This window comes from Centroberyx affinis, unplaced genomic scaffold, assembly GCF_046629955.1.
Source record: "Centroberyx affinis isolate AG114_WGS23_722 - 3 ecotype Tasmania unplaced genomic scaffold, CSIRO-AGI_Caff_v1 ptg000058l_1, whole genome shotgun sequence".
Taxonomy (NCBI): domain Eukaryota; kingdom Metazoa; phylum Chordata; class Actinopteri; order Beryciformes; family Berycidae; genus Centroberyx; species Centroberyx affinis.
This window is the reverse complement of record NW_027278769.1, coordinates 185,110-213,057: the sequence shown is the minus strand read 5'-3', so window position 1 is coordinate 213,057 and position 27,948 is coordinate 185,110. Positions and strand designations below refer to the sequence as shown.

The following is a 27,948-nucleotide window of genomic DNA, read 5'->3' as shown; positions in this document are numbered from 1 at the left end:
TCACTCATTGTCTTGTCCTGTATGAACACCTGCCATCTAAATTCACTGAACGCCATAAAGAAGCGTTCGCAAATCCGATTGGACCCAGGCAGAGGAAAAGGCCGCTCTGTGTGTCTTTGTTTAACACCCTGATCTCTGAGCTTTCTCCCCATCTGAACTCCTGACAGATTACTGAGGGGAAACGTCGCCACAGGGTGAACCATGAATCCGCCCCCCCCCCTCCTCCCGGTTCGCCGGAGGCCCCGCGGCGGGCCCGGCAGCGCCGATGGGAGCCGCACCGGGGCCGTGTTGTCACAAGGCACACGGGGGATTAGGAGGAGAGAAAAGAGACAGCGCCAGTGTTATGCTTTCTTACTCTCAGCCTTTTGAGCTTAGGAGTGCAAGTCTGCAGTACTGTAAACCCCCCCACACACACACCCTCCCCCTCCCCCCCTTACACACACACACACACACTCCTGCCTCCTATACACACATCTCAAAAATAATAAAGCAGAAGAAGAGAAGAGAGATGTATCACACAGAAGGGGCTTATGAAAACATATTCCATAATCTGATAACAGAAAATACATTTCAATACATTTCTGAAGTAGTTGTGTTTCAGACCGTTTGCTTCCAAGAAATGCTGCTGCCCCTGCTAAAGGCTTACCAGCTGTCAGTGTGTGTGTGTGTGTGTGTGTGTGTGTGTGTGTGTGTGTGTGTAAGTAATAAGAAGTTTGACAAAAAAGCTTTTCTACAATCCTCCCCAAACTGTGAAAGTGGGTATTGAGGCTGCAGGCTGTCAGGCTTTGGGATTCAAGGAAAAAAGATTCAGCGTTTGAAAATCACTCAGCACCACATCGTCATCATCATCATCATCATCATCATCGCTCTCTATTTACACAAACAAGAACCCCATAAAAACCTCCTAGCAGTATATTCTCATCCCCGCTTTTCCAACGGCTTTGCAGAACATAAAGCCGAGGTGGGCAGAGTTAAGCGGGGCAAACTCCTGTCCGCTTTCAACTCCAACATCTTTTCCATTTGCACACTCCACGCCAGTCCAAGACATGACAGCATCCCAGAGAGCAACACAGCAAAAAAAAAAGAGAGCTGCAATAATTTGGAGCATAGTAAATTATTCAGTGTGCTCTCTCTCTCTCTCTTTCTCTCCCAGCCTCATGGACAGTGCTTATATGATCATGTGCCAGCGTGACTGTATAAAGAGGGGAAACCATGAGCCGCCCATATGCTCCGGCGATGCGTCTCTGAGGCAACGCCGCTATCGGGCCAAACACATTCTCCTCATTTGGGCCCCGTTCTCCGCTTCGATCCTGTCTCGCTGCCCAGGCAAGAGAGTCATCAGGATCCATGCGAAGCCCCGATGCAGAAAGCAGTTGGCAGACTTCACCGAGAGTGAAGTCTGTTGCTGAGCAGTCGGGCTTGTTGTGATTCTGTTACTCCGGCTGGCTCGGCTCAGCGCAGAAAAAGCCCATTAGTAGGGCAAGTAACAGTGTAGGTATTCTCTGGTGCCTCAGCCCCGGGATAATGGGCCGATCTGGGAAAGGGACTTCCAGATGAGATGGAGGAGATGCTGTCCATGAATAGGTAAAGAGTAGAGCTGCTACTGTCTATTCAAAAGGGGATGGGATCGGCCTCGACCAGGAGAATATGAAGCGTTCCTGTCCAAAATGCCACACAGGTTTTGAAAAAAAAAATCATTACTTGAATCAATACTTGAACACTGAATATCTCTAAAATGTTCATGATGCAGTATGCAAATTGTGGTCTTTTTTTTTTTTTTTATCAACCAACTAACTGCTATCCTACCATGGTTTGTGTTCATTTTTGCCAATCATTTGTTAGAGTATGTGTAAAATATATGAAGTGGTGGACGTCTCATTTTGGAACAAAACTCAGAAAAAAGAAAGTATATTTTCAGACCGACACATTTTTGGAGAAGAGATCCACTTCCACGTTAAAGAGGAATCCAGATGAATCCATATAATTTTATTCTCACATCTATAAATATATCTATATATCTATACACAGTGAACACCAGCATTGCCGCTGTTAAAACTTGTGGTATTACACAGACACCAACATGAGTGGAAACGCAGGTTTATTACTGATTAAAGCAGAACAGACATACGGTACCTGTCGGGTCGCCCCTCAGAATCTAACTGCTTCAATGAGAAATCGATCGTCAGCACTCTCACCCTTTATACAGTTTACACAGTGGTACAAATGTTCCCACTACAAAAACATGGTGAAACAGTCTTACCAGAGAAAGCGTGCAAACCTTCAAAAGCAGGGAGGGTGGGGTGGGGGGGAATTTAAGGAGCAGGAGACTCAGGTAAAAAAACATTACAACTTCTGAAGAATCCTTCATATTGAGATATTGGTTGGTAAATGACTCATGCTTAAGAACCAATATTGAAGCTTAATTTGACAAATTATTCAAAATACCAGGAAGGCAGCTTAGTGGTTAGAGAGACATTTGAGCCAATGTGTCCATCAACAGTCACATGATCAGTCCGAAGTGTCTTTGAGCAAGGCACTGAAGCCCTGCTCACTCTAATTCAGCCTGGATAAGAGCTTATTCATTAAATAATTACATATAATTCTTTTTCAATAAACCGAGTACTCCTGCTTCTTGAATTGCCTCCCAGGCGGACGGTAGACAGACACATCTGATTACAATATTGCCGTCAAAACGCACGGATCCATCACACCTTCAAAGGCTATCACATTACTTCCAGTTACCATCAGGCGAACGCGTGATTTAACAATAAATAAAACAGGAACATCCATCCACTTTTAAAGTGCCGTACTTTTTGTGATCTGCCCTTGAAAAAAATGAATGAGTTAAAATGTTACGACATGTTGGAAAATAACAAAAAATCAATACAAGAAAGATGAGAATGGTTGTATTCTCCGGTAACAATCATTCAAGAGCAGATCAGTTATAACAGTGAGTGAGAAAAAAACATCATGGCTGTGCATATAGTCTATGGAAGAGTGGCCTGCTCAAATATTTAAATTAATATACACTTACAAAAGAAAAAGCAAACATGAGATGGATGTGGCTTTGCTTAGGCTTAGTCCAATATGTCCGTACCAACACATGCGAACAAAAACAAAAAAAAAGGTACATAAACATGACAGACAGCTGATTTCACTGTAAGTACAATCTTAAGAGTCACACAAGGCATTTAAGAATACTTCTGTAGAGTCTATGGCATATCAAGACCCCGGTGTTTGAGGTCTACAGAGTGTCAGGAGGGGAAGGAGACGGCGCGAGGCAGGGAGAGAAGAAAAAAAACACGACCGCCGAGGCTTCAAACCGCCTCCTCGCTGCCGAGAGCGAGGGGCTAAATTTTGTTGTTTAGCTCCTTTCCCTCTGAGCGTCTTTGTCAATAGTGTCCGTTTTCTTCTGAGGCGAGGCGTAGCGGAGTGAATCCCTTCTAGCGTTACAGTGGCACATGCTTTCAAATGTCAGTCTCTCTCACTCTTTCTCCCTCTCCCTCTCTCTCCATAGCGTTTTCCCTCCTGCAGACCGACCTGGGACATTCCACCTGTTACCTCATGCACAGAGCGAGAGAGTGAGAGAGAGAGAGAGAGAGAGAGAGAGAGAGAGAGAGAGAGAGAGAGAGAGAGAGAGAGAGAGAGAGAAAGAGAGAGACAGCCTTATAGTAGGAGGTCCTGTTTAGCTCAACGGGTAGAGCATGACACAAACGGTGCCAGGATTAGCCCATGTTAAAAAAAAAAGATGTATGCACTCATGGTTCTGTAAGGCGCTTTGGAGAGAAGCGTCCACCAAATTGCATGTTATGCGGATGGAGTCCGATTCCACTGCTTGGCTACAGCTGATGCCCTTTCAACCTCCCGACACATTTCTCCTTCAAGGATGGCTGAACGTGTAAGTCCACACTATTTTATCAGTCATCATGGGTTTGTTCCCCAGTGTGGCTTGTGTCAGGCAGAGAGGGGGGGGGGCATGGGAGCCGGGGTGGGGTGGGGGTGTTACTGCTCAGTGGGACACACAGTGCGGTCTTTGCAGCAGAAGTAATGCACCACCACTCCGTTGGGATACCTGGCGAAAGCACTGAAGGAGAGAGAGAGAGAGAGAGAGAGAGGGAGAGAGAGGGGGGGGGAGAGATAGAGAGAGAGAGAGAGAGAGCAAAATGCCCAGCGGTCAATAAGATTATCTGCTATGATCCACTGAGTAATAAAACAAGTATCTAATTTAAATTTACATGAGCAAACTAAAATGACGGTAGAGATAGCAGGGTACAAAATTAGCAAGGGCAAAACTTGAATTGCTTCAAGTTCATAAAATACCCCTGGAAATAGGATTGCAGATACAAAAAACTACCTTACAAATACAAAACAAATACAAAACAAAGTAAATGGAAGAGGTACAGCTTACTGTATACTGACAATGTAATAATTCCCAGATTAATGTGATGCTTTGGATGACATTGCCCAAATAACTGCAAAAAGATCCCTAAAAACAGTACACATGGACAAAAAAATCACAGCTGGTTCAAGCTGGCAAACAGCGAGGCAGTATTACCTGTTTCCTATTTTCTTCTTGCAGACCCTGCAGGTCTTTTCTTCAGTAATGACACACTTAACCTGCTGGTGGAAGATGCGCTCCTCCTGCACCTGAAAACAGGGGGGATATGCTTGGTGAGCAGAGACAGAGAGCACAGTTAACAACATCAAGATCTGTTTCAGCCAAAGAGCTGCCTTTGAGTGCCGACTACAGAGCCTAATGGTTTGAGAGTCTGTCCTTCAACCTGAGGAGCTGGGTTCAAGCTTCCCATGTTGGCAAGAAATCCACCCTGCTGAGGTGTCCTGGAAGAAATTACTGAACCCCTACAGCTGAGTGCTGTCTTGTAGCTGACCCTGACCTCTGAACCCCTGGAGCGAAGCAAATAAAAAGAGTATCTCCCAGCGGAGATCAATAAAGGATCACATTACATTATTAAGCGAGGGGGCAGAGGACCTGATTCCTAGGAAGGACATGATGGTCAATTCGCAGCAACACCACATGAAAAAGCCTTTTGTTCAGTAAGGGTTTACTCAAGTTTACCCAACCAACATCAGCACGTCAGCAGCTAACCACATTCGATGATACCTTTATTTTAACAGGGTAAGTTCACTGAGAATTTCATCTCATTTACAAGAAATAAAACTCAAATCAAACTCATCGCCTCCACGACTCACCCTGAGGAACTCGGCCTGCAGCAGGCTCTTCAGCACCTGGTCGAAGCGCTTCCTCTGGGCCTTCTCCTCCAGGACGCTCTCCAGGAAGACCCGGATCTCTCGGATCTGGGTGTTTGCCGGGAGCAGGTTGATAGCCTGGAAACAGAAACACGGACTTGTTAAATATTGTTGACCACAGATTGCGTTGGTGGTAAAAAACAAAGGCACTTTAGAAGACTTAACAACCTTTTCAAGATGGGTTTTAACTCTTCAACTGGAACGGTATGTAGTAGTGTTGCTTTTGCTTTTAGGAGCAAATTAGGCTAAACTGTGATGTTATTTTAATCTACCAAATGTTATTTAATTCACCATTTTCTCTAGAAGTGGTGGTAATTTTCTTACTGCACCCTTGCTGAATTAATTCACAGGAGACAATTAAAACACAGGGAACAAGAAAGTATGACCCCTTCTTATGGGGACTGTCGTTTTAACAGGCAATAATTGGGTCAAAACTAAAAAATAAGTAATATTACACATTAGTCATTTCAAAAGCATTAACATTACCTTACATATTCTTTCCAGGGAGCAGTTATTTGTTGCATGTTGCATTACTGTTCAGTGACTGCATCTTCTCTTACCTTCAGATATTACGATAACTCAATTGCCTCGCCTGTGTGGTTCTGTGTGAATGATCAGGGAAACCAAATAGAGTTCATGTCCAATGTTCTTGTCATCTTTTGGCTCAATAAAATCATATTAGTACTAGGAATACTTCCACTCAGAGAAATAAACTTTGCCATGTCCTCTTGGGGAGCTTTTCAAAGTCTAAAAGCATTTAGTCACATTGGTGGAGGTTGAGGAGAGAAGAGAGTGGGGAACCTGAGTGAAAATATTCTCTCCTCCCTCAACAAACTGTCGTTATGTGGCTTGGAGCAAGTCACTTAACACTAATTGGTCAAGTAGAGCTTCCCAGTGGCCAACAGCAGAAGACTGGGGTTGCACTGGGCAGCTCCCAGTTGTGAATGTGAACCACGCGACTGTGAGGAGAGGGCATCGCTGAAAAAAGAGCAAGCGTGCTCACTCAACTTTAAAAGTTAAAAAATAAACAAACTCCCTCATGTCAGACACGAGCCTCACAGCATCCTCAAGTCGTGTTCGCTCTCTCCTCTCTGTATGCGCTCTTGGCAAGCCAGGCTCCGGGAGCTCAGCCAGGGGAAATGAAAGCAGAGTGCCATTAAAGTCAATGAGAGAGCGCAGTCAGGCAGAGTAGCAGAGCAGGACAAGATGGAGAGCTCCAGTCATAAACCCGCAGTGTTCCCCCTGAGAAACTCTTAATTTGACACGTCTGTGGTCGGACACAGATCACCGGTGCCTTTCATACGCAATCACATCCGCTTTGAATCGCCGATACAGCGAGGTCTGTTACGGTGTATTCCGCTTGAGCGTGAACATAACAGATAACAGCTAAACCTGATCACTTTTGCTGCTAAAATATTTACAGTGACTCAGTGGAGGGCCTTCATAGACTGTGGCTCTCTTCCTTTGTGATAAGACATAGAGAGAGAAGGAATGGACAATCTGCTGAGTGATTGTTTTCGGCCAACAGCGGGACTGTGTGGCATCGTGTGGAGTGATCCTCTGCAGTTGGCAGCATTGAAAAACAAGCTCCAACAGGCTTACTTCAAGGGATAACATCCTTATTAGATAGCATTCAGTGGAGCACGTCATGAAAAGGAGAGAAGGTACGACATGCAAAATAGGTCATGAGCCGATTCTGAACAGAACAGCTTTTATTCAATTAACACTTTGCTATTTTGGTTCTGGGGGGAGGTAGTCAAAATGCATGTTTGAGAGGAATTTCAGCAAAGATATCAAAGAGACACCTCTCAAGAGAGATCAGTACCCTCGTGGAAATCTTTTTATGGTTTGCTGGATCTTGTCTAACACAATGGGACCAATTTGATTACCCCAAACAGTGCGAACCCCTCTCATTTGGTCTAAAAACAAACTAATAAATGCTTAAAGAGGTTGTGCTCAATCCACTCTTTGTTTAAATTCCACACCATATGCCAACTGACTAATTTTGTGGGAGTGCGTGCCATTTGTAATCATGTTATTTTACCTCGTTTTATTCCAGCCAGTACGATACTATTGCTATCAATCTCACTTTTGCTGTGACGTCTAAATTAGCAATAATTACCAGAATCAAACAAGAGCAAAGGGTCAATGGGTTGAATTTGCTAATAAATTGAAAATTGAATTTAAGTGGAAGAATTTAATCTATATGCCAGAAAAATTTGACAATCACAGGAAAGTATTTCAAAGTAAATTTAGAGTACTTTTCTGTGACTGACAACTTACTTGACACTGTCTCAATTGTCCTGATGCAGTAAAGCCCAGCCATGTTGAAAGGAGATAAAAAATAAACTCTCAGAATTATTTGTAAATACTATTCAACCCGGGTCTGGTGCGGAGTGCTGTCCTGCCGTTGGGAGTGTATTCTGTTTACCTTGGTGGTGTTGAGCTTGCTGTGGTGCAGCTCCAGGACCTGCAGCGCTGCCTGCAGGTTGGCCTGAGGCTCAGACAGCTCCATCTTGATGGGCCCCAGGCAGTGAACGTCCGGAGGCGACAGGTACATTCGCAGCAGAGACAGGTACACCTGCAGAGAAGAAACAGGGGGGTTAATAGTTGTTCGCATATGATCTGCAGGAATTTGTGGTGCAGAAGATGGACAGGTCAGTTTCACAGTTGATGCAGGAGAGTGCAAGATGTAATGTAAAGCAATGATGGAGAGTAGACTACATAATCACTCTACATACAGAAATTCAACATTCAGTGTCCCATAGAGATCTTGTATTTGTTGGCAAACTTTTCAGGAACTAGGAATGAATTGTTGATTTTCCCTTTGATTCAGACGGCAATTTAGTAATTACCTCCGCCAAGGAGGTTATGTTTTCGGTGCCATTTGTTTGTTTGTTTGTCTGTTAGCAGGATTACGGAAAAACTACTGGCCCGATTTTCATGAAACTTCGTGGAAGGGTGTAGCATGGGCCAAGGAAGAATCCATAAAATTTTGGATCCGGATCTGACTCACGAACAAGCAATAATAGCACGAACCTTGGTGGAGGTCTGCGCTCTCCGAGTGCCCTTCTAGTTTTCAATACTTTATTAATTGGTGTGCCGTGGTCACAGGGTCAGGCAACATTTGATACATGTGAGGGATAATGTCAGCTGTCAATTATGGTCAAATGAAGAGGAAAAACTGGAAATCTGAGGTTTTTGCAGGACAGCCGGCAACATGTCCATCATGAGGTGCCTGTGCCATTAATAATCCATGGCAACGAAGCATAACAATTGAAAAAAAAGCGGTCAAAATCAACAACACAACAGAACAGTAAAAACCAGGAGGACAGGGCATAGAGTAAAACTAAACATATGAACACATTAAAGTGAACTTAACTAAACATCAAACTGAAATAACATTAAAAAGGTACCTACATCTTTATTTCCTTCAGTCAGTTTGTCATAGTGCCCGTGACAGTACCTGCAGACAGAGAACACAGAGAAAAGCTTCAACAGAAAGTTCTCCTTGTTTCCACGATGGTGACTAATTGATTCAATTTATTTGACCAACAAGCACACAGCACTGCAACTATCAGGATGGCACAATAAAGTCACATGACGTAATTTCAGTTAATTTCAGTTGTGGCCCGTAGGCAGGAAAAAGCTGGTAGATAATTATGTATGCAGGGCAGGAAACAAACTTTTTTATCCACTGGCCACAGTGGCCGATTCCAGGGGCTACTTCCACTATTTTACCAGTCAAAGTGTTTTAGAAAAGAACATCTGAATAATAGTTGCTCACTGACCAAAATGGCTGCTGGAGTTGACAAACATGCCAGCCACAGACCAACGTTTGACCAGTGGTTTGGTGTTAATTTCCCACCCAGTATGTCTGAGTCTGTAATTTTTGTAGGACTACTCACTCTTCTGCCATGCGGGTGTCTTTCAGGATGTGCACATAGATGAAGAGCGCCTGCTCGTGTTTACCCATCCGGCCCAGGAGCAGCGCCCGCTCCTCCAGGAGGCCTGGGAGATGGAAAACCAGGTCAGAAGTGCAAACTCACAGCACACTGGGACAACTACAGTAACAGTTACACCCTTCAGTACAAACACAACATATACACTGAGTTGGACAACACTTCATAAGCCTTTCCCCTATAAAATGAAAACACTATGCAATACAAAACTCTGGGAAAAAGTCTCTAAAAATGAACTCACAAGTCGGATTTATTAAAGTTTCTTAGGGACATATTTTGTGTATGTGGTCAAAGTTAAGCCAAAGTTGAAAGTGAAAGTTCTGTCCTGAAGTCAAAATCAGTGGTTTACGTTGAATTTCTCCAGTTTTCTGTGATGCATGAAAAGCTAAAAATGATTTCTATCATTAACCCAAGGCATAAACACTACAGACATCAATTTAAAGTGTTTTTTGATCAGATTCTTTGAAAGGATCATACAGCGAAACATCAAAGAACTACCACATCATTAGTTATATTTGTGTTGCAAATAGAAGGCATGCACTACTCCTGTCCTGTCTTCACATTGGTCGTTATCATTACAGTGTGAAGCCGGTGCCTACCATCGAAGGGGAAGTCACTGATGAGTCTTGCTGGTTCGTAGCTGATAGAAATCTCCAGGAAAGTCAACAGTTTGGTCCTGAAGTCTCCCAGGTCGCCTTCCTCCTTCCCTGCAGCGACGGCTGTCACTCCTACATGACAGAGGAGTTGTTATAGTTATTTTTTACTATGGAATATGATTCTTTGTGTCACAGAATACCAGCTGTTTCAAAAGGTATAGGTATACAATTTTACTTATTTAGTTACTCAGTCATCAAATTCCCAGCCATGACCTAAAGTGCATCTAGAAACAGGAAGAATATTTAATAATAGAGTGAGTATAAATAATGTATATAAAAAAACATATACCTGCTTTTGAAACTGGCTGTATTGTACTGGCAACATTTTCAGTGTCATGATAGTGCAATGTTATTATTCTTCATACTCCTCCCTTTTCCAAGATGAAAACAGAAAGCTGAACTGCTTCTTAGTTTAATTAGGCTGCGTTTTCTTTGAAGAATTTGGACTGAGCGCCGACTTAAAAATAAACAAGACTCTCTTTTAACGACACAAAGTCTCATTTCTCCGTTGAGAATCACAATAATCTCAGAGTAACACTATCCTAATATCATGGGCTGTGTGCTGCAACACACACCCTGATGCAAAGCCCCTAGCAATAACCTGCCCCAAGGACAGATTTATTTATTTAATTACTTGGGTTTTATTAGTTTATTTCACCGGCAGAGTGCACATTAATCAGCATCACTGCAAATGTGCCAGCATTAGCCAGCGGGTCCATTTCAATGCTCAGTCCCTGGACAGGCATTAAACGGCACAAACAGGCGGAGACGGATGGACTTCATAACGAGCCCCGACACAAACTTTACTAGCAGAGCGGTGAGAGACAACTCTTTGGATGACCAAGCAGAGGCAAACCGAATCCATATGTAGCGATGCAATCATGATCAAACACAAGAAAAATAAATAATTCTGTTGGCACTAAGTGTGGTGGGGGGATTTTGTTAAGAAGCCTGTGCTATTCAGGGAGCTCCACATCCCTGAATAAGGTATTTAAGCTCCAGGGACACGTTGCCCTTCAGCTCTGACATTTACTCTTACATTTTAGGGCATTTCGTGGATTCTCTTATCTAGAGCAACTTACAGGGACTGAGCAGATTTTAAGAGCTTTGTCTTGCTCAAGGACGCTTTGACAGGATTCATCGGCTGCTGTGGGGATCAAACCTGGTGCCCTTTAGGTTACAGGAAGCTCTCTAATCACTAGGTCACCCTGATTTTCCTGTGGCTGGACACCAAGGAAGGAGCATCCTCTAACAAGGGATCAACGTTTCTGTTCCATTTCCTAACATTAACCACCAGTGGTAAAACTGACCCCAGACCAGCATCTAAGGGTATTAAAGGCTTTGACTGGGCATATCTACTACCAGGCTCTGTTTGTATGTATATCTAAGATATGTCTTCATCTCTCTTCATCTTAGAAAAGGAGCAGAGCAGGAAACATACTTTTTGCCTGCAGGCTACAGTGGCAAGCCAATCCCAAAATTCACCGGCCGACTTTCACTATTTTACCAACCACACAGGTCCCAGCTGGTCAAGTTTAACAAGGGGGAAAGTGGAAAGGTAAAGCAAGCTTTTCTCTCCATTTTAAAATAAAGAGTGGTGGGGAAAGTCATCATTTGTGGTAACAAGATGGTAACTATCCCCATCCCCTTGTGTATTTGTTCTTCTTTCACTTTATATGGGTATCTGCAGGTGTCAGCCAAATTTAAGACTTTTTGACAAGACAAGGCTTTTTGATGGTACCCGGAATTAAGATCAATTTAACAAATAAAACAAAGAAAATAGCCTGTCAAAAACAGCCTATTTGCAATTGAACATATCTAATGAAAATATAAATGGGCAGTATAACAAAAAGAAATGAATTGCTTAAAAGATATGATGTCCAACTGTGTTTATCAGGGCAGACAAGGCAGACGATGAAAACAAAACAATTGCTGCATATTGTATCAACCCTGTTATGTACATGCATGTGGATCAAACTTGTAGTAATGTAAAACAACAGATAAAAATAAAACCAACACTACTGCCAATCCCATTCTCATCTTGTGATGAAACTACATAATTCAAAGCATTTGCCTTACTTTCCAACTCTGCTTCCAATTTTTTACAATCTGTCAATACCTCAATCTAATTTCATATCTGCATGAACATGAAAATTAAAAAATAACCCCTTCATTCCATGGTGGCAATTTTAAAACCTCTAAAAAACAGCATTTAAGACATTTTCTCACATTATCTAAATTAAAGCCTTAAATTTAGAGACTTTTTCAGACTTTTTAAGGGCCCACACACACTCTTAACTAAATACATTAACTTTCAAGTCGCCTCCTGCTCGTACCTTCTGGCAGTGAGTTGAGGTACTGCTTCATGAGGCCCTGGACCCTCTCCAGGTAGAGCTGGATCAGCACGTTGTGAAACTCTGGACCCGTCTCCTCCCAGATGTAGATGATGTGCTCCAGGTAGGGGATGGCCAGCTCCTTGAAGCCCTCCTTCAGAAAGTTCAGCACCTTGTCTCTGGGCAAGGTCTCCACCTCTGTCAGGTCCTCCGTAAAGATCTGGAGAGGAAGGGAGGGTTTTAAATCTACATGCAAGCTTTCTTCATGGGAACTGGACAGAAAATACAGTCAGAGTAGATAAAGATGGGAACAGGCTTTTGTATTTTTTCTGCATATGGAATGAAAGTAATAAAACTGGATAACTGTGTTGAACACCCTTGTACAAAGTGCACTATCTTAATATAATTTGATCCCTTGGTGGAGAGATTCGTTGGTGTAAGTTTATTTAGAGATGAAATTCAATATCCTACCTTCAGCCCATCCTCAGGACAGATCTTCAGCACCCAGGGGGAGAACTCAAAGATTATCCCCAAATTCTCCATTCCTGTGTGTGTGTGTGTGTGTGTGTGTGGGGGGGGGGGGGGGGATTACAGAAGATAGGCAAGTTTAACTCCACTGAGCAGGAACGAAAGGAATGAAAGTACATACGGAGGCACAGTACAAGAAATAAGCCCCGATTCAGCAATCACACACACACAAAAAACCTGAATCACAATTCCTTTTTACCATCAATACCATCATTACCACATTCATTTTGAGACAATAGTATAATAACATAAACAAATGAGACTACTGCCGAGAAGATTAGCTGCCTCTACCATCCTCTACACTGCATTTTACATTATGTGCCACCAGGTATGACTTCATAGAAAACCTTCTGTATTGCTAAATGTATTTCTCGGTTAAAGAGAAAATGTTTAACCGAAGAAGCAACCTCGTCTTTGTGACAGGAGCAGCATGGTTTATGGGAAATGTTGTCTTAATTTGGAGAAACACTAGCACTAACAATAACACTGTGTGAGACAGAGGCTACCAGCTGTCTTCAACATGGTTTCATTTGTTTACCAATGAGACCACGTAATTATACCAAGTAATTATACCAAGGTTTTGCAATTAATTTGACACTTGTTGGTGTTTAAAAGTCCTACACATAACACATTTAACTGAGTTACACAGTTAACAGTGATATGCGTGGTAGAAGGAACAACAGGACCTCACATTCAGCCCAAAGAGAAAGTGCCAGACATGTGACAGAGCAAATTATACACATCAGACATCCACACTCAATCAGGGTGAAAATTCTCAAATTCTAGTTTTCTTTTTCAAATCGCCCCAACAAATTAAACAAATCTAGCCGAGATGGCGAGTTTGATATCCTAAATTAAAACAGATTTGTGTGAGGTTTGAAGGTGCTGGCCATTCAGCTTTACCGAGTCTTTGGAGGTACTGCACTGTTCGCTCGTGGCCCTTCAGCGGAGAGTTGGCCTTAGTGGACTGATCCAGCAGCACCTGGAGAGCTGGGAGAGGGCAAACCGGGTGAAGAGAAGAGAGGAGTGAAGCGGGGGAAAGGGGGGGGGGGGGGGGTGAGAACAAATGCGAGATTAGGCAGGGTGATGGAAAGCAGCAAGATGTCATCTACTTGGTGTGCACTCGCTGCATTACATAATTCCTCCGTCAACAGAAATTGGATGTGGCAGACGCATCATGTTAATTGGTGGCCGGGGAACAGCTGGTTTGAATTGGCAGAGAGGGAGAGAGCGCGGCTCCAGCGGCATGACATCACAAGAGCAAATTGCGGCGGGCCGATTAAAACCAGCCGCGCTCGCAGCGAGAACAGCCCAGAATCCGCCGCAAAATACCGCCGCAATCCAAATAACATTAAGAATCTCTGATCTACGGGGATGAGGAGTCCACCGCATGCGGGAAACCTCCTCGGAGATAAACTGCGCAGCCTGACAGAGACGATCCGCCTTGAGAGTACAGCTTTGTTACAACCCGTACATAAAGCCCATAACCGATACCCATTGAATCTGAACATAATGAAGCAATTCGACTCACAATGCCGCTTGTATGTGAATTGGAAAATAACAATGAGAATACTGACAAACTCTGATGTAGGTTTGGCATCAATTGAGCTCAAGTGATCTGTCATTTGAATACAAAACCCCAAAATTCAGCAACCAATCTGACAGAGAAATTGGATACAGATGTTTCATTGCATTTTTATTGTTATGTATTTATTTGTCATGGCTATGCCTATGACAAACCAAATGCTGACAAATAAACTCCAGTTGTCATTATCCAGTTGGTTGATTTATCTATCATCCGTTCTTTGATGATTCATCTCCCGCTGCATAAAATGTTCATCTAAATTTCATTGAAAATTGAGTCTTCAAAGCCTACTTTTCTTTGAACAAATGAAAAGAAAAACTTTTCCCCCAATGCAGTTTTACTTGCTAGAAGAATTTTCTAGTGACAGTAAGTTTTTCTTTTAACTTTTATTTAATATTTTGACAAAAACATTGAGGGACGGGGGACCTTACTTTTTCCAAGAGTGCTGAATTTGTATACAAAGAGAATAACAAAAAAACTTAACTGGGTTAGCAGAAGAGCTAATGTAATATTCTGATTTGGTTTTCCTCACAGAGGGGGCGCATTTATTTCTAAGCAGCCTGAAGGCAAGCCAATGAGAAGGGCTCCCTGTGCGGCAAGCCACTGTCCAAGCTTTGTTTCTTGATTGAAACAATATTAAGACTTTGTGAGAGAACCAAGGATTAAATCTGTCTTTTATTCCGAACTTTTTCTAAGAACCATGTTTATCAGCCAAAGAGTTCAACGTACTTACAAGGAAGCTCAGTGCCAATTCGGCTTGAGGGATTTGTACAGTGACATAGCTCATTATGGTAGAGGATCATACATAAAGGCTTCTTCATTAAAGCTCCTGAGGTTTCGCTTAATGACAAATCATGGTTGAGTTCACTTCATTCTCATTGCTCTAATGCAAGCGATAGGTCAGTGATCACTAATGCTAACATCAAACACACTGCTGTTGCTAATGTTTTTCTGGCATACTGGATAAGATTAGATCAATAAGGATTGATTTTGTTTGGTTTTTCAAGTGAGGTCAGGTTGGCTTCATAATAGTCTGTGTTAAATTAAGATCATTGGAGATTTCTTTAAAATGATCAGAAACATCAGTTATTACCCATCTAGATAAAAGTCTCCCATGCTTACCAACTGTGAGTCTACATAAGAAGAGAGCAGATCTGCCAGTTTACCAAGGGAGCCAACAGCAGCTGACGGAGGCCTATAAATCCCCACCACTGTAAATGAATTATTACGCCCCGACTCATACTTAAACGCATGGAATTCAAATTGTTTTTGCAATGAAACCGAATACAGTAAAAATAAAACAGGCCTTGGCGCAAATAGCTAAACCACCACCGTTTCCATTTCCAACAGTCCTTTGCATATTATAAGCAACACTATTTTTTTTAGCTAGTCACTCTGACTCTTATCTATTTTTGCCAGAGCCACTTGCGTCTGTGAAGTGTGGAAAAACACTATTTTCACTTGTGGGTGTATGTATACACAATACAGAAATAGAAAATCAATATATTATACAATCTCTTCATTTACTGTGCCAAAATGTCAGTTTCCTGACTGAAACTAATGAAAGAATGATAATACCCACTCAATATTAACTCACTATAGAGTACAGTAGAAACACCAAGTCCCTATTGTAATACTATATGAATATTATAGTGATTTTCACTCAGTGCGGATCTGTATTTTAGCCTACTTCTCTCTTTTATCTGGGTTCAATTGATCCAGGGTTCCCACTCTATTCCAAGAAAAAAATAATCCAGGACATTTCCAACAACCTAGAGCTGGTGTGACAGTCTCTCTCTCTCGCAAAGTTTTCCTGCAATATGAAAGTCTGTAAAACTTGAGCTGAAAAAAGTGTTCAATTCAGAAGGAATTAGATGCTGAAAAACAAAAAACAGGCCATAGTTTGAAAAAATAAATTAAGAAATAGAATGAAATAAATCAGAAGACTCACATTACTGCATTATGTTAGGCTAAACAGGCCTGAACAATAGCCCAGTGTCTGTGGCCACAAATTTCTGCATAATAAACTGAAAAGTAGCCTGCTGTATTCTGCATATATCTATCCACCAAAGTACTCAAATTGGGAGAAGCCAATGTCAAAATTCAACCAAAAAGCAGAGTCTCTTAACACACTCCAACAGGGTCGTCCTCCTTTTTCTACAGCTGCCAGTTCTCCCCTTTTCTCTAACAATTGATTGATTTGATTTTGTCAGTAATGTTAAGTCTTTTTTTCTCTGCCCTGTTTGCCATTTCCTCTGCCTCTTTTTTGCTCTGTCTCAATGCTACGTATTATTTTCTGTTGTTTTTCTTTGATATCTGCCAAGAAACGCATCAACCCCTCAGCTGTAAACAAATCTTGCAACTCGGCTTCATGTTTTACACTGACATACACAAAGGATGCTTTATACCGGAGTAAAGACTTGGTCACACGGCGAGGCAGAACCTGTAAGAGTTTCTCAGACTTTGATGTAGCACTCTCCGCTTCTGTTACCATGGTCACAGGGTCTAGAGAGCTCATGTGCCGCACCGACGGGTACATTTAAAGGATTTCGTTTCTTTTCAGATACCTTTCTCCAAAGCTTGTTTTCTGGCAGAGCCTGTGTCCAGCTGTTTGAGTGGAGCATGCTTTGCTTTGTCAAGTGGGTCAAGTTTCAGCAGCTGCATGAGTGTCTTTATCTTCTCCAGTTCTTCCCTTCTGGTATAGCATGACAGCAAGCCTCTCAGTGTGGACTGGAGCTCCCTTGCCAAAAAAGGCATCACTGGGGCATCTGTCTGAAATGTCTCCAGAAATGGTTTAAACGGTCTTGCAGCAAATGCAAAAAAAAAGTGGAGCCTTGGAATGAAAAAGGGGGTCAGCAGCGGCTTTTTCACTGTATAGTAGGTGGCACTTCACTGTTTGGGAATATCTCCTGGCTCTTAATGTACTCCTGCATGAACTGGTAAGTCTTACACCAATCATGTAATGTGCTCAGAACCTCAGAGGAAATGTTGTCATCTTGGTCACTTCAATGAAATCGTCTCATCTGGCTGCTGAGTCATGGAACAGCTGCCAAAGAGCTCTCAGCAGATTTCCCACCTTCCAACCTGCTTCTTTCTCCTCTTGGCTCTTATCCTCTTGGAATATCTTCAGGAAACTTCAAATTGACCATGTGGCCGTCCACTGAGGTTTGTAGAAGCCTTTCAGCAGCAAGTGGTGACAGACTTATCTTCTCTTCATCTCTTCGCGTTCACTCCAGTACCGCACAACAGCATCCATCTGTTCCTTCTGTGTCACTTTATTTAGGCATTTATCGAAAGGCGCTACACAGCACTGCGCCTCTCTTGCATATTTGATAAGCTCCTCTTTGGAATACGGAGCCAAACCAAAACATATGAGGTAAGCTGATGTCTTTGCAGCACATGAAAAAGATTTGGCAATTTCACTGTCTGGGAACATCTTACTAAGAATGACTGACATATCGGAGAGCTGGAGTTGAACAGGTAGTGTGACATGACTATCTTCATTATCCAGCGAATTTCTGCCTTCAAGCACAGCCTGACTTCTGACTTCTGTCTTGACTGCTCTTTGCCTCATCTCCAGCCGCCGAACCCCTTACCTTTTTGGTGCAGGCCCTTCTTCTCATAGAGAATAATGAGCTCGCTGTACTTGTGGGCCTTCTTCAGGACGTACTCGCTCTCCTCGATGTGGCAGTGGTTGTTCTCCAGACGCAGGAGGGGGGACACCAGGGCCACGTTGGTCTGAATGGGGGAAGGTTCGAGAGGAGATTACATTACATGAACATCACACATTTCCAAAAGTCAACCTCCATTCCTCCGTCCATTTCTGTCATTGTGGGGAGGACTATGGATCAGCCGCGGTCCATCTCGGACGCCACTGATCAGATTTTGACAGACCTTCAGGGAGTGCTGCGTGCCTCATTGGTCTGTCGCAGCATTTTCAAAATTACACTGCCTTAGGTTGTTGTTTTCCAGCCATCTTTACCACCACAAACAGCTGAATTACTGCAGCCACTACACCTAAATGGCAGTCAATCTCACATTCCCCTTTAACCTCACTCATTTTTACCTCAAATAAATCTGTCCATGAGTTTTCCATGTAGATACACAGGGCCCATTTGACTTCGTGTGAGGTACAGCTAATTGGCTAACGTTGCTGCCAGTTTCTAGGCCTGGTTGTAATTACCGGCTTACCAAATCTTAACATTGCAGTCTATTGAGAATGAAGACTGCCAAATATGTAAGAGCTGACATAACTAAATCATGAAATATAAACAATTAGATTCGGTTCACAGATAATATAAAAACACATTGTTTGGATGTAAATTAACGAGCATAACATGAGACATGAGTGTGTGAACCCACAGCCATGTTTTTCCCTGATTATCCCCACCTCGCTCAATGTGTTTAGGCATTCAAAGTGCGAACAGATGAGTTATTCTTACGATCCAAAGGTAATATAAGGACGTTATACATTTCTTTTTCTTGATGTCAGTTGGGTTGGGTTGTATTTTATTTAACTTCAAGAAGAGAAATCTGACATGTTTCATTCCAAAATGAGATATCAACCATTTGAAAAAAGTGACACCTACTCTGACAAAATGATTGACACATTGATTGATTTTAAAGGATAGCAGATCACCTAAGTGCTTCGTTGACAAAACAATAACACTTTTTACAGACTGGATGCTTTTAGAAATATTGAATGATCAACACCAGGTTATGATTATTTTCCCAAATGGATGCATGGCATTTCGGAATGAAATTCTTCATTCCTTTAGAGAGAAGGAAGATAACCTTGGCCTTACATGCAGGTAGCATTTCAGCAGGGTGGTGTCGATGATCTGCAGGAGTTTCTTGCGGCTTTTAATAGTGGGCGTGCCCTCCATGAGCGGAGATGTGGTAGAAGGGTCAGAGTCATTCAGCTGCTTCACAAGGTGGCTGCGTTTCTGGGGAAAAAACAAACAGCGATTCAACAGACATTTTCCTTTAGTGCATTACACAGAACTACACAGAAAACCACACATGGAGACACATTTGTATTACTATATTTTCATTGATTTACACTCATTTCCTCAAACTTAACCATTTGTATGCTTGTATTATTACACTTGTTAGGAATAACAAAGGCCTAATTCAAAATCTACATCCTTCGCAAATGAGCTCTGACAATGTCCCACTTCCTTATTTGCTATGTCTTGCGAAGACATCACACACACACACACACCTGTGTGAGGTAATCAATAAGAGCGAGATGGGCCTTCTCCAGCTCTGCACCAGACAGAGTGGGCAGGGGGTTCGGGTAGTGCAGCTGCTTGCGGTAGTCTGAGGGCAGCAGGTCCGGGTACAGGCCAATCACATGGGTGGGATCTGTAGAATAGGAGTCAGGGGGGGGAATATTTATTGCAGTTTATTAGATGTATGATACTGAGTTTGTTTAGGATGTATGTTTATGGGGTACACAGTTGCAGAGTATTCAATACAATTCAATTCAAAACTTTATTGTCTTTGATTGTAAGGGAAATTTGGTTTGCAGACAGGGTTTATAATAAAAGGCACAACATACTGTACGCCATACGGAAAAACAATTAGTTGACCAGACCTGGAGTCAAGGGCTCAATAGTGCAATAAAAAGTCAGTGAAATACAAAGTTCTTATAGACATGAGCTATTATATCATTTCATATGTAAAGTAGATATGAATAAATATCTCAAGTAAGCAACAGATTTCTCATGAGTTTGCCACTCAAGAAAACAGAGTGAGAGAGTGAACAGGACAATATGAATAGATTCCATTCAGTCAGGCTGCCCTACACAAATATAAATGATTAGCGCAAAAATGGGTGGGGTTTACCACACTCTGACCTCAAATAAGTTGTCAATCACCCAAAATTATACCATATTTACTTTCAAAAAGTCAAAACAAATAAATATGGTATTATTTGCAAATACTACTTGACCCAGGTCCGGCTCTGTTTTGCAAATTTGACAGACAGTGTCCACTGGGAAAAAGCAGAACCCTACCTGTGCCCAGTTTGGCGAACACCTGCATGGAGTCATCAAATCTCTTCTGGCAGAACAGATTGAAGGCATAGAGATTCTGGATGTGATGTATCTGCTGCTTCTTATCACCGTCGGAATCATCCTTCATCTTCTGGCGGGAAAAAAACCCCTGATTTAATCACACTACAACAAAATGTCTCTAGTTTACTCCCAGCTCATCAGAATGTGGCTTCCAGGAGTAAAACAACCACATGAATGGACATGTTCTTTCTTGGAAAAGACTCTGGAACGATAGATTGCACAAGATCATAGAGTACAAAGACGTGAGCTCTTTACAATTTCAATGCAGCGACTGTACCTAATCAAGATAAGTGTTTTTTATGGTCCTTCATCTGAGCTAAAACACAAATTGAATCATCAGGAATTTAATAACAAGGTTTGATATATTTGGCTTTGAAGTGAGTGGTTTTGCTGCTCACCGCCAGCTGAAGAGCCAGCTCAAACTGCTTGTCCTGAAGAAGCTGCCGGATCTGGCTGGCTATCGACACTGGCACCAGGCGCCACACAAAGTGGTTGCTGGCAACATACACAATATTTGGCCTGTGATAGATGAGAGAGGAAAAGACAGAGAAGAGAGATTGAAACACACATTTTTTTCTTGCTGGTATGCAGGAATTCAGGATATTATCAGTCCTGTGAAATGGAAACTAGGAGAACTGATGAAATGATAATGTTTTTTAGGATGCTAGGATTTGATAGCACGACAGTGGTAAGGCCAAAACACACCGCCGCCGTACGGCGCGCGTCAAAACAGCCGCCCCTATTATTTTCTATGTACAACCCCCACACCAGCGGCTGCTAGGCGCCCCACGACACTTCACGCCACTGTCCTATTTCCAGCGTTGCCGCCCCTCACCCATGGCATTTCGGCTCGTTGTCCCGTTGTCCCGCGCTGTGTGTGGTCAGTCGTCTTCCTGTTGACGTGCTGCAGCGCGACGCTTCCTATTGGTGCTACGGGCGGCACATGACGCGCGTCATATGATGCGCCGGTGTGTTTTGGCCTGTACCCACCAAAAAAGTCCCCCATTCAACATCTATCCTGCAACTATCCTCCACTAGTGCTGCGGTGTATTCTAGTTAGAACTGTAGTATGCTAGATAGAACTGAATGGGCATATTGTAACACACAACTTACTATAAATCTTTCAGTTTACTATCATTCTTTGCATCTTCTAATGTCGGAAGGGGGAACAAAATTTGAATTCTTCTGAATAATTCTTAGAGGTGGACCAACAGTGCAGCAGTAATGCAGCAAGCATGTAGTAAAATGTGTGACTTCTAATTCTGCATTCTGCATTTTGGCAAAAAGTCAACTGTCTCTAAAGGTATTTCCAAAATCTGTTTTGTGCTTTAGATTTAAGAATTCTCTGGCTATATTCCCCCACAAAATCTAAAGAAATTCCCTTATGTTACGTGCATCAAAAGAAAAAAATAATGAAATATACGGATAGAAAGCAGCTCCAAGGGGATATATGTAGTATAAGTAGTGCAGTGTTGAGAATAGTTACAAGCACAGATTTACAGAAAATCCTTCCATTTAATGAGACAATAACACAAGACAAGGCTGCCTTACCCTGCTGAGGTGATGAAGCGCGGCCTCTGCAGCTCCACACTCTGCACCAGCAGCCTCGGCTCAAAGGTCCGGATCTCCACGTACCGCGGGAGAACAGCTATGATGTAGGGAGGCTGGTGCTCTGAGAACATTAGAAAACAGAAATTCAAATTCTGCATGTCACCTTCTGCATCTCTTCTACACGTCACCAAACATCTGTGGATTTACATATTGTGTGTCTTGCAAAATGATCGATGGGACAAAAGTCAAACATATGGGAGTACTTTTTGAGGGACAGTAGGTAACTTGGGTGACAAATGCTAACACTTTTCCAGAATGGAAGATATTGCACAATGAACTTCACCTATATATCCACAATGGATATATAGGGCTCTCTTCATTTATATTTTATAACTCATAATACCTCAAGAAGATAAAGGGTCTCATGGGCTTCTTATAATCTCAGTTTAAGTAATTTGATTTTTCAGAGGGGGAGATTAGCTCTTGTTTCTAGTTTTGGTGTCCACCCAACACAGACTCTCTGTCATGAGAACATGAGGTGCCTCTGTCATGATTGCGGAGTGGAAACCTCGAGGCTACAGGAGCAGGAAATCCAGCTGGAGACAGCTATCTGGACAGGATTGGTTTGGGAATCTGGATGTGGGATAGACGACGCCCAGGGGGGAAGAGCCCAGGCTCTTCGCCCCAGCCGTGGCCATAGAGGACTGGGATGTGATTGTGTCAGTTAGGTCAGTTTAAACTGGCAGGGTTTTAAATTCATCCTCTCCTGACGCACGCCAAAGCCACAATGTCGACTGTATCAAAACGAGGAAATTGCAACTCCTGCTTCGAGGCTTCATTTCCTCTTCATACAGGTCTTTCTGCATTCCAATGGGAACAGAAAGAAGGGCCTTTAAAATAATGTGAGAGCTCATCTGCATTTACTTTTGTCACAAAGTCCATTAGTAAGCCAGGCATGTCCTGTGGTGTCTTAGTCATGAGATAAAAAGGCTGATGTGAGTTTGCGTTTCCCCAGCTGACTCCACGTGGACTACAGCGCCACAGCTATACATGCTCAGACTGAGTGGAAAAAAAGGCGTCATGTGGAACACAAGGGAAGGAAAGACTGAAGAAGAAAACAGGAAAAAACAGACAGCAGCTGGATGACAACTACTGATAATAAGCAGTGGTAGTATTTAGGCCAAATCTATGTAATATGCTAAAACCAATTTGTTTTAGTAACCAATTACTGCTAAGTGAGCAGACCTGTTGAATCAGTGTGACAAGAAGTGAATGCAGTGTTGTGTTAGAGACATGGGTATAGTGACTATGAAACCAATGGTATAATATTAAATGCTTCATATATACAGTAAACTTATCATTATCACCCAGGAACTGAACATTTTGATCAACAGATGAAATGTTTAACACGGACACCAAAGAGGAAGGAGATTAATCTAATCTTAAATTCCTTTCTGTAGTACAAAACTGAAACTGAAAAATTCAAAAGCATGCAACCTAGAATTTGTCAGCGTTGCCATGACAATAAGTAAAGCTTGAGAAAACTGAGACAAATGACATAATTTTGGTGTCCACGGCAGCTTGGCTTCTGTCCTGGTGTTGTGCCAAAATTTGTAATCCCCTAAAAACCTATTTCCCCTGGGGTTGTGTCCTCATTTTGTCCTCAGTGTGTGTTATTGTTTTGCCACTGCACAAGGAAATTATCATGGAGGACACGCTCTTAATAAATGTTAAGTAGACTAATTTATAGCCTGCCAGTTTGCTTGTAGAATCAATAGACGCTTGTGGTTTGAGATAATAAGAGCCTGATCTCTGCTCATTATGAGGCAACTAGGTAGGTTACTTTCATTCTTTCCAATGCAGTTAAATGTTTTTAAAACTATTTACTGCTGAAAAGCCATTGATAGGAAAATAACACACACAAATTGAAGTGATTTTGTTATATTGGTACCTGGCGTGAAATCTAGGCGAATACACACCGCCAGGGGAAATAAATTTTGGCACAACACTCTTCCAAGTTATCTAGACTAGCTCACATAGGGAGTGGGAAAAGTATCTTTTTGTTGTTACTCTGCATGCATGTGTCTTTTTGACATCGCTGTCAGTTCATATTGGTATCAGATATGTTACATCCTGGAACAGATATAAAGAAAAATCTGATATGAACAGCAATTTGGAATTGAGCAATAAGGCCTGCAGTGTGAACGTAGCCTACGTTTTCTATGAGGAGAAACAAATAACTAAAATAATTTCATAGTCTCTTTCCTACCCATGGCTATAGGAATGTCTGTCCAGTTCAGTGCACACTTCTGGGTGCAAACACCCTCTTCATTTAGCACCACGGTTAGGTCATCCTGCCCGACAGCCACCTTCCCATCAGCCAGTGGGGCAACAAGGGGCTCCAACTGCTTTCCTGTGGGGAAGAGCTCCTTGATGGAACCACGACCATCCATCTAGGTGACGGGGAGAGATGGTACGGGTGGGTCAGGAATTACAGAATCCTCTTAATAACAGTATAGTCAGTTACAAAGTGTTTTATACAGACAATAAGACAAGATTCGAGAAAAGCCAGTAAGATAAGCAGTAACACTGTCATGCATGAACTGAAAACAGGGTTTTAAAGAGGTAAGCTTGCCTCTAAAATGTGTTTTAAGAAATGGTTTATAAGATGACTTAACTCGTCATTAACTTGTAGTTGAGTACAGGTAAGTAGAGCTGAGTGTAAATACAGTGTTATCCTTACCCGGATGAGGTAATAGTCTCGCTTGAAACCAACACATATGGAGTTTTCACACCAAGCCATGGACTTTGGAATATCAGGTGCACCAAAATCCCCCTGACAAGACAAAAAAAGAAAACATTTAGACGACTGGACATGAAAATGCATTGGAAAGAACTTCTAAACATGGACTATATTTCAGTGAGTCATATCTCTAATGTATTCTATCTGTACCTGTAACTCATGGAACTCTCTATCCTTCCAGTAATACATCTGGAGTTTCTTTTTCACTGCGACGCACATTCTCAGCCTTTCCTCCCCTGAGCCGGATTGCTGAAGACAAAAGAGATAAAAGATAGAATTCAAGACTTGCTCACATCAGGGAAATTATTAGTACAACAAAAAAAAATGAAAGAAAGGCTGGATCGTTGTTATGACAGTCTGCCTATTGGGATATGACAACTGTGTTGTAGCATTTGAAGCGAACTTATTCTCACTCAAAATTCCCTGCGCATTCACCATATCCTCCCATTAAGACACTGACTCATCCACTCTCACTCTCTCTTAGCACTGCAACAGCAATTAAAACTTTACCAGCCTGCTAGCGTGCAGATATTATACTTCAGCTAGGGATGGGCGATAATTCAATATTATCGTTTATCGTCCTTCAGTGGAATCATATCATGATGATATGGTGATTTTGGAATATGGTGACACACAATTCTGCTGTCTAAATTGATAACAAGCAGATTTTATTTAAGAACTCTGACAAAATGAGGTATGAAATATTTTAAGGAATGTTATTTGAAAATAATTTCAGCTTTGTTTGACATCACACCTAACATTACCATTCGGTTCAATGGGATGAACATTAATTAGATTATTTAACATGGGATTTTGCATATGTGACCATGTCATGATATATATTGAGTTTATGATTATCATGATGTTGATTTCAACCATATCTCCATGCCCTTAAAAACTGCATGGGAAGCAATGGAAAAGGCATGGAGATGACAGTCAAACAGTACTGCTGGCCCAGTGCTCAAAATCCAGGACTGCAACCACAAGGGGCCGGCGGCTGACCTGCAGATCGCAGGCGAACAGCGTGGCTCCTCTGGCTTTGGACACCACAGTGATCTGCTGGAAGGTCAGGAGGTCATGGACATGGATGTTGTTCTCTGCAGGGGAGAAATAAAGAGACGACGGTTTATCTCTGTCTGGAGATAAAAGAAAGAAAACTGCTACGCTGTGTATCAATGATAAAAGCAGTATCCAAGTTATCATGTTGTTCTCTCAGGAAAATGTCAACTATTGCCTTTATAGTATTGCTACACTATGGACCAGTAGGTTTTTAGTTTTTAGTTTTTGAGACACAAAATTGGTGACGGTCCTGTTCCTTGTCAGTCTCCTTATTACAAGAGTAGCAATATGACCCTGGGCCCCTGGTCTAAATTTCATGATTGTAGGTCCAGGGCTGAAAAAGTTTAAGAATCCCCTTTTATTTGTCCCCTAATTGCCTTTAGCTAGTTAGTTAGTAGTTAGTTAGGCCTTAGTATTCCCTAGGGAACATAGACCATCTACGAAAACCCTCCATCCTCTCCGGTCTTGTGCCCTTAGGGGACAAATAAAGTTGAAACTTGAACTTGAACTTGAACAATAGACTAACTACAAAGATTGTTCATCAAGAATCAAAATAAATTCTATTGGGGAAAGAAACTTACCCAGAAGACTGACAAGAATTTTGTACTGTGAGACCACATAAAGCTGCGGAGAGAAGAAGAAACACAACAAAAGTATGATGAAATCAAAAGGATCCAATCTCTACCAGACATTCATCTGGACATACAGGACACATTTTGTTTATTCCAATGATAACATTCAGATTAATATAAAAAAAAAAAGCCATATAACTGTTGGATACACATTATAATGCAAAATCCATTTAATAGGACTTGGCCTAGGCTTCCACTGAAATAAAATTCAGCATACAGCTGGCAGACCTACCTGCTGAATCTTCTTTGAGAAGTTCTTGTTGGATTTTTCCAGTGTCACTTCAAATCTGTTGGTGCCTAATGGAAAAGACACAACGTATTCATCAAAACTGACTGGAGCTTTCATTTGCAGCAGGTTAGACTAAGTGGAGTCTAAGGTTTACAGATACACAAGGACTCCATTTTATCCCTCTTTCCCTTAGTTTTTCTATTCACCTGCATCCTTCTTTATCCGGTAGAGAAGGAGATGCCCTGGCTTTGTTCCAACAAGCAGCCAGTCCTCTGTGGGCAGACAGACAGAGTCAATAACAGTTCAAAGGACGTTATCAATCATCTCAGACACATTATACCATCATGCAACAGTGTAACATGGCCAGTCCTAGTCTGAGCTATCAATTAGCTCGCAGGAGCATCATTGCAGCAGTGATGGGACACTTCATATCTTCTTGACAAACGGGACACTAAGGACTGCAAACGGATATATCTGCAGTTCAATCAGCACCCCGAGGGGCCAGCCCAATGTCAACGAGACACAGAAACTGCTTGCTCACTGACTGAGATGGTGTCAATAACTTACCCCAGGCCGCAAGGCAGTCAATCTGGAGAGGAAGCTTTTCCAAAATAGGCACTGGTTCATACGCGTCATGCATTTCGAAATATTATTGCTGATTCAATTACAGATGAATCGATCCCAAACTGTGTTGACGCCTGTCAGACAACAGCTGACTGCCTGACCGTTGATTTGTCTGTCAGGGTGGCACACCTCTATGTGTCGCCATCAACTGAACTGAGTAGTTTAATGTTTCGGCAGGCAATGAGGAAATCCGATCTGTCAAACCCACAGCAATACAGAAGCTATCGCAGGCGGTAAGATAGCCGTAATGCTTGGCTTGTTAGCCAGCTATCTCCCCGACCAAAACAACAGCTGATAGCTAGCTAGCTAGCTAGCTTGGAAGTTAGCAAGCAATCAATACTCCTATTGCTCCTTCTCATCCCATGCCACATTAAACCCGACCAGAAATCGTCGGTTCCTTTGTCGAGAACACCCAACGTAACTAAGTCAGTACGGATGGCAGTAATCACTATATTTCCCGAGCAATAACATCGTTTTAGTTAGCTAGGTTAGCTTGCTTCATGCTAGTTCCTCAGTTTTGTTGATGATGGCTGCGCGAGGGAATGTGAGGTTTGACAGGCACGTGACTGAAGTCAGTGTACTCACGAGGAACGCATTAAAGGTGCAGTGCAGTGACTAATTTGTGAAATACTCTTAAA

The 27,948-nt window shown here is 42.3% G+C and overlaps 1 protein-coding gene across 3 annotated transcripts; it reads right to left on the bottom strand.

Moving 5' to 3' along the window:
• Nucleotides 1-1,971: 1,971 nt before the first annotated feature.
• Nucleotides 1,972-27,825, bottom strand: vps39 (VPS39 subunit of HOPS complex). Of its 3 annotated transcripts, none has more exons than XM_071519451.1 (24): nucleotides 27,254-27,825; nucleotides 26,893-26,958; nucleotides 26,690-26,790; nucleotides 26,407-26,449; nucleotides 25,769-25,863; nucleotides 24,917-25,015; nucleotides 24,707-24,799; nucleotides 24,233-24,416; nucleotides 21,964-22,084; nucleotides 20,811-20,931; nucleotides 20,353-20,482; nucleotides 19,557-19,699; nucleotides 19,138-19,278; nucleotides 17,929-18,070; nucleotides 13,651-13,737; nucleotides 12,691-12,764; nucleotides 12,223-12,439; nucleotides 9,830-9,958; nucleotides 9,177-9,279; nucleotides 8,689-8,734; nucleotides 7,700-7,849; nucleotides 5,212-5,346; nucleotides 4,556-4,647; nucleotides 1,972-4,084 (listed from the first exon to the last, which is right to left on the bottom strand). In XM_071519451.1, the coding sequence occupies exons 1-24, from the start codon at nucleotides 27,324-27,326 to the stop codon at nucleotides 4,003-4,005; spliced, it is 2,667 nt and encodes an 888-aa protein (XP_071375552.1). In that variant the 5' UTR covers nucleotides 27,327-27,825; the 3' UTR covers nucleotides 1,972-4,002. The 3 variants fall into 3 exon arrangements, with proteins under 3 accessions (XP_071375552.1, XP_071375561.1, XP_071375569.1); XM_071519460.1 differs by having other exon boundaries at nucleotides 26,690-26,754; XM_071519468.1 differs by having other exon boundaries at nucleotides 20,353-20,479; nucleotides 26,690-26,754.
• Nucleotides 27,826-27,948: the final 123 nt, after the last annotated feature.

Coding starts and splice junctions, on each gene's coding strand:
- vps39 (XM_071519451.1), bottom strand. CDS start 27,326: ATGCATGACGCGTATGAACCAGTGCCTATTTTGGAAAAGCTTCCTCTC. Junction 25,864..26,406: donor AATTCTTGTCAGTCTTCTGG/GTAAGTTTCTTT, acceptor TCTCCCCTGCAG/AGAACAACATCCATGTCCAT. Junction 25,016..25,768: donor TGTTCGCCTGCGATCTGCAG/GTCAGCCGCCGG, acceptor TTTTGTCTTCAG/CAATCCGGCTCAGGGGAGGA.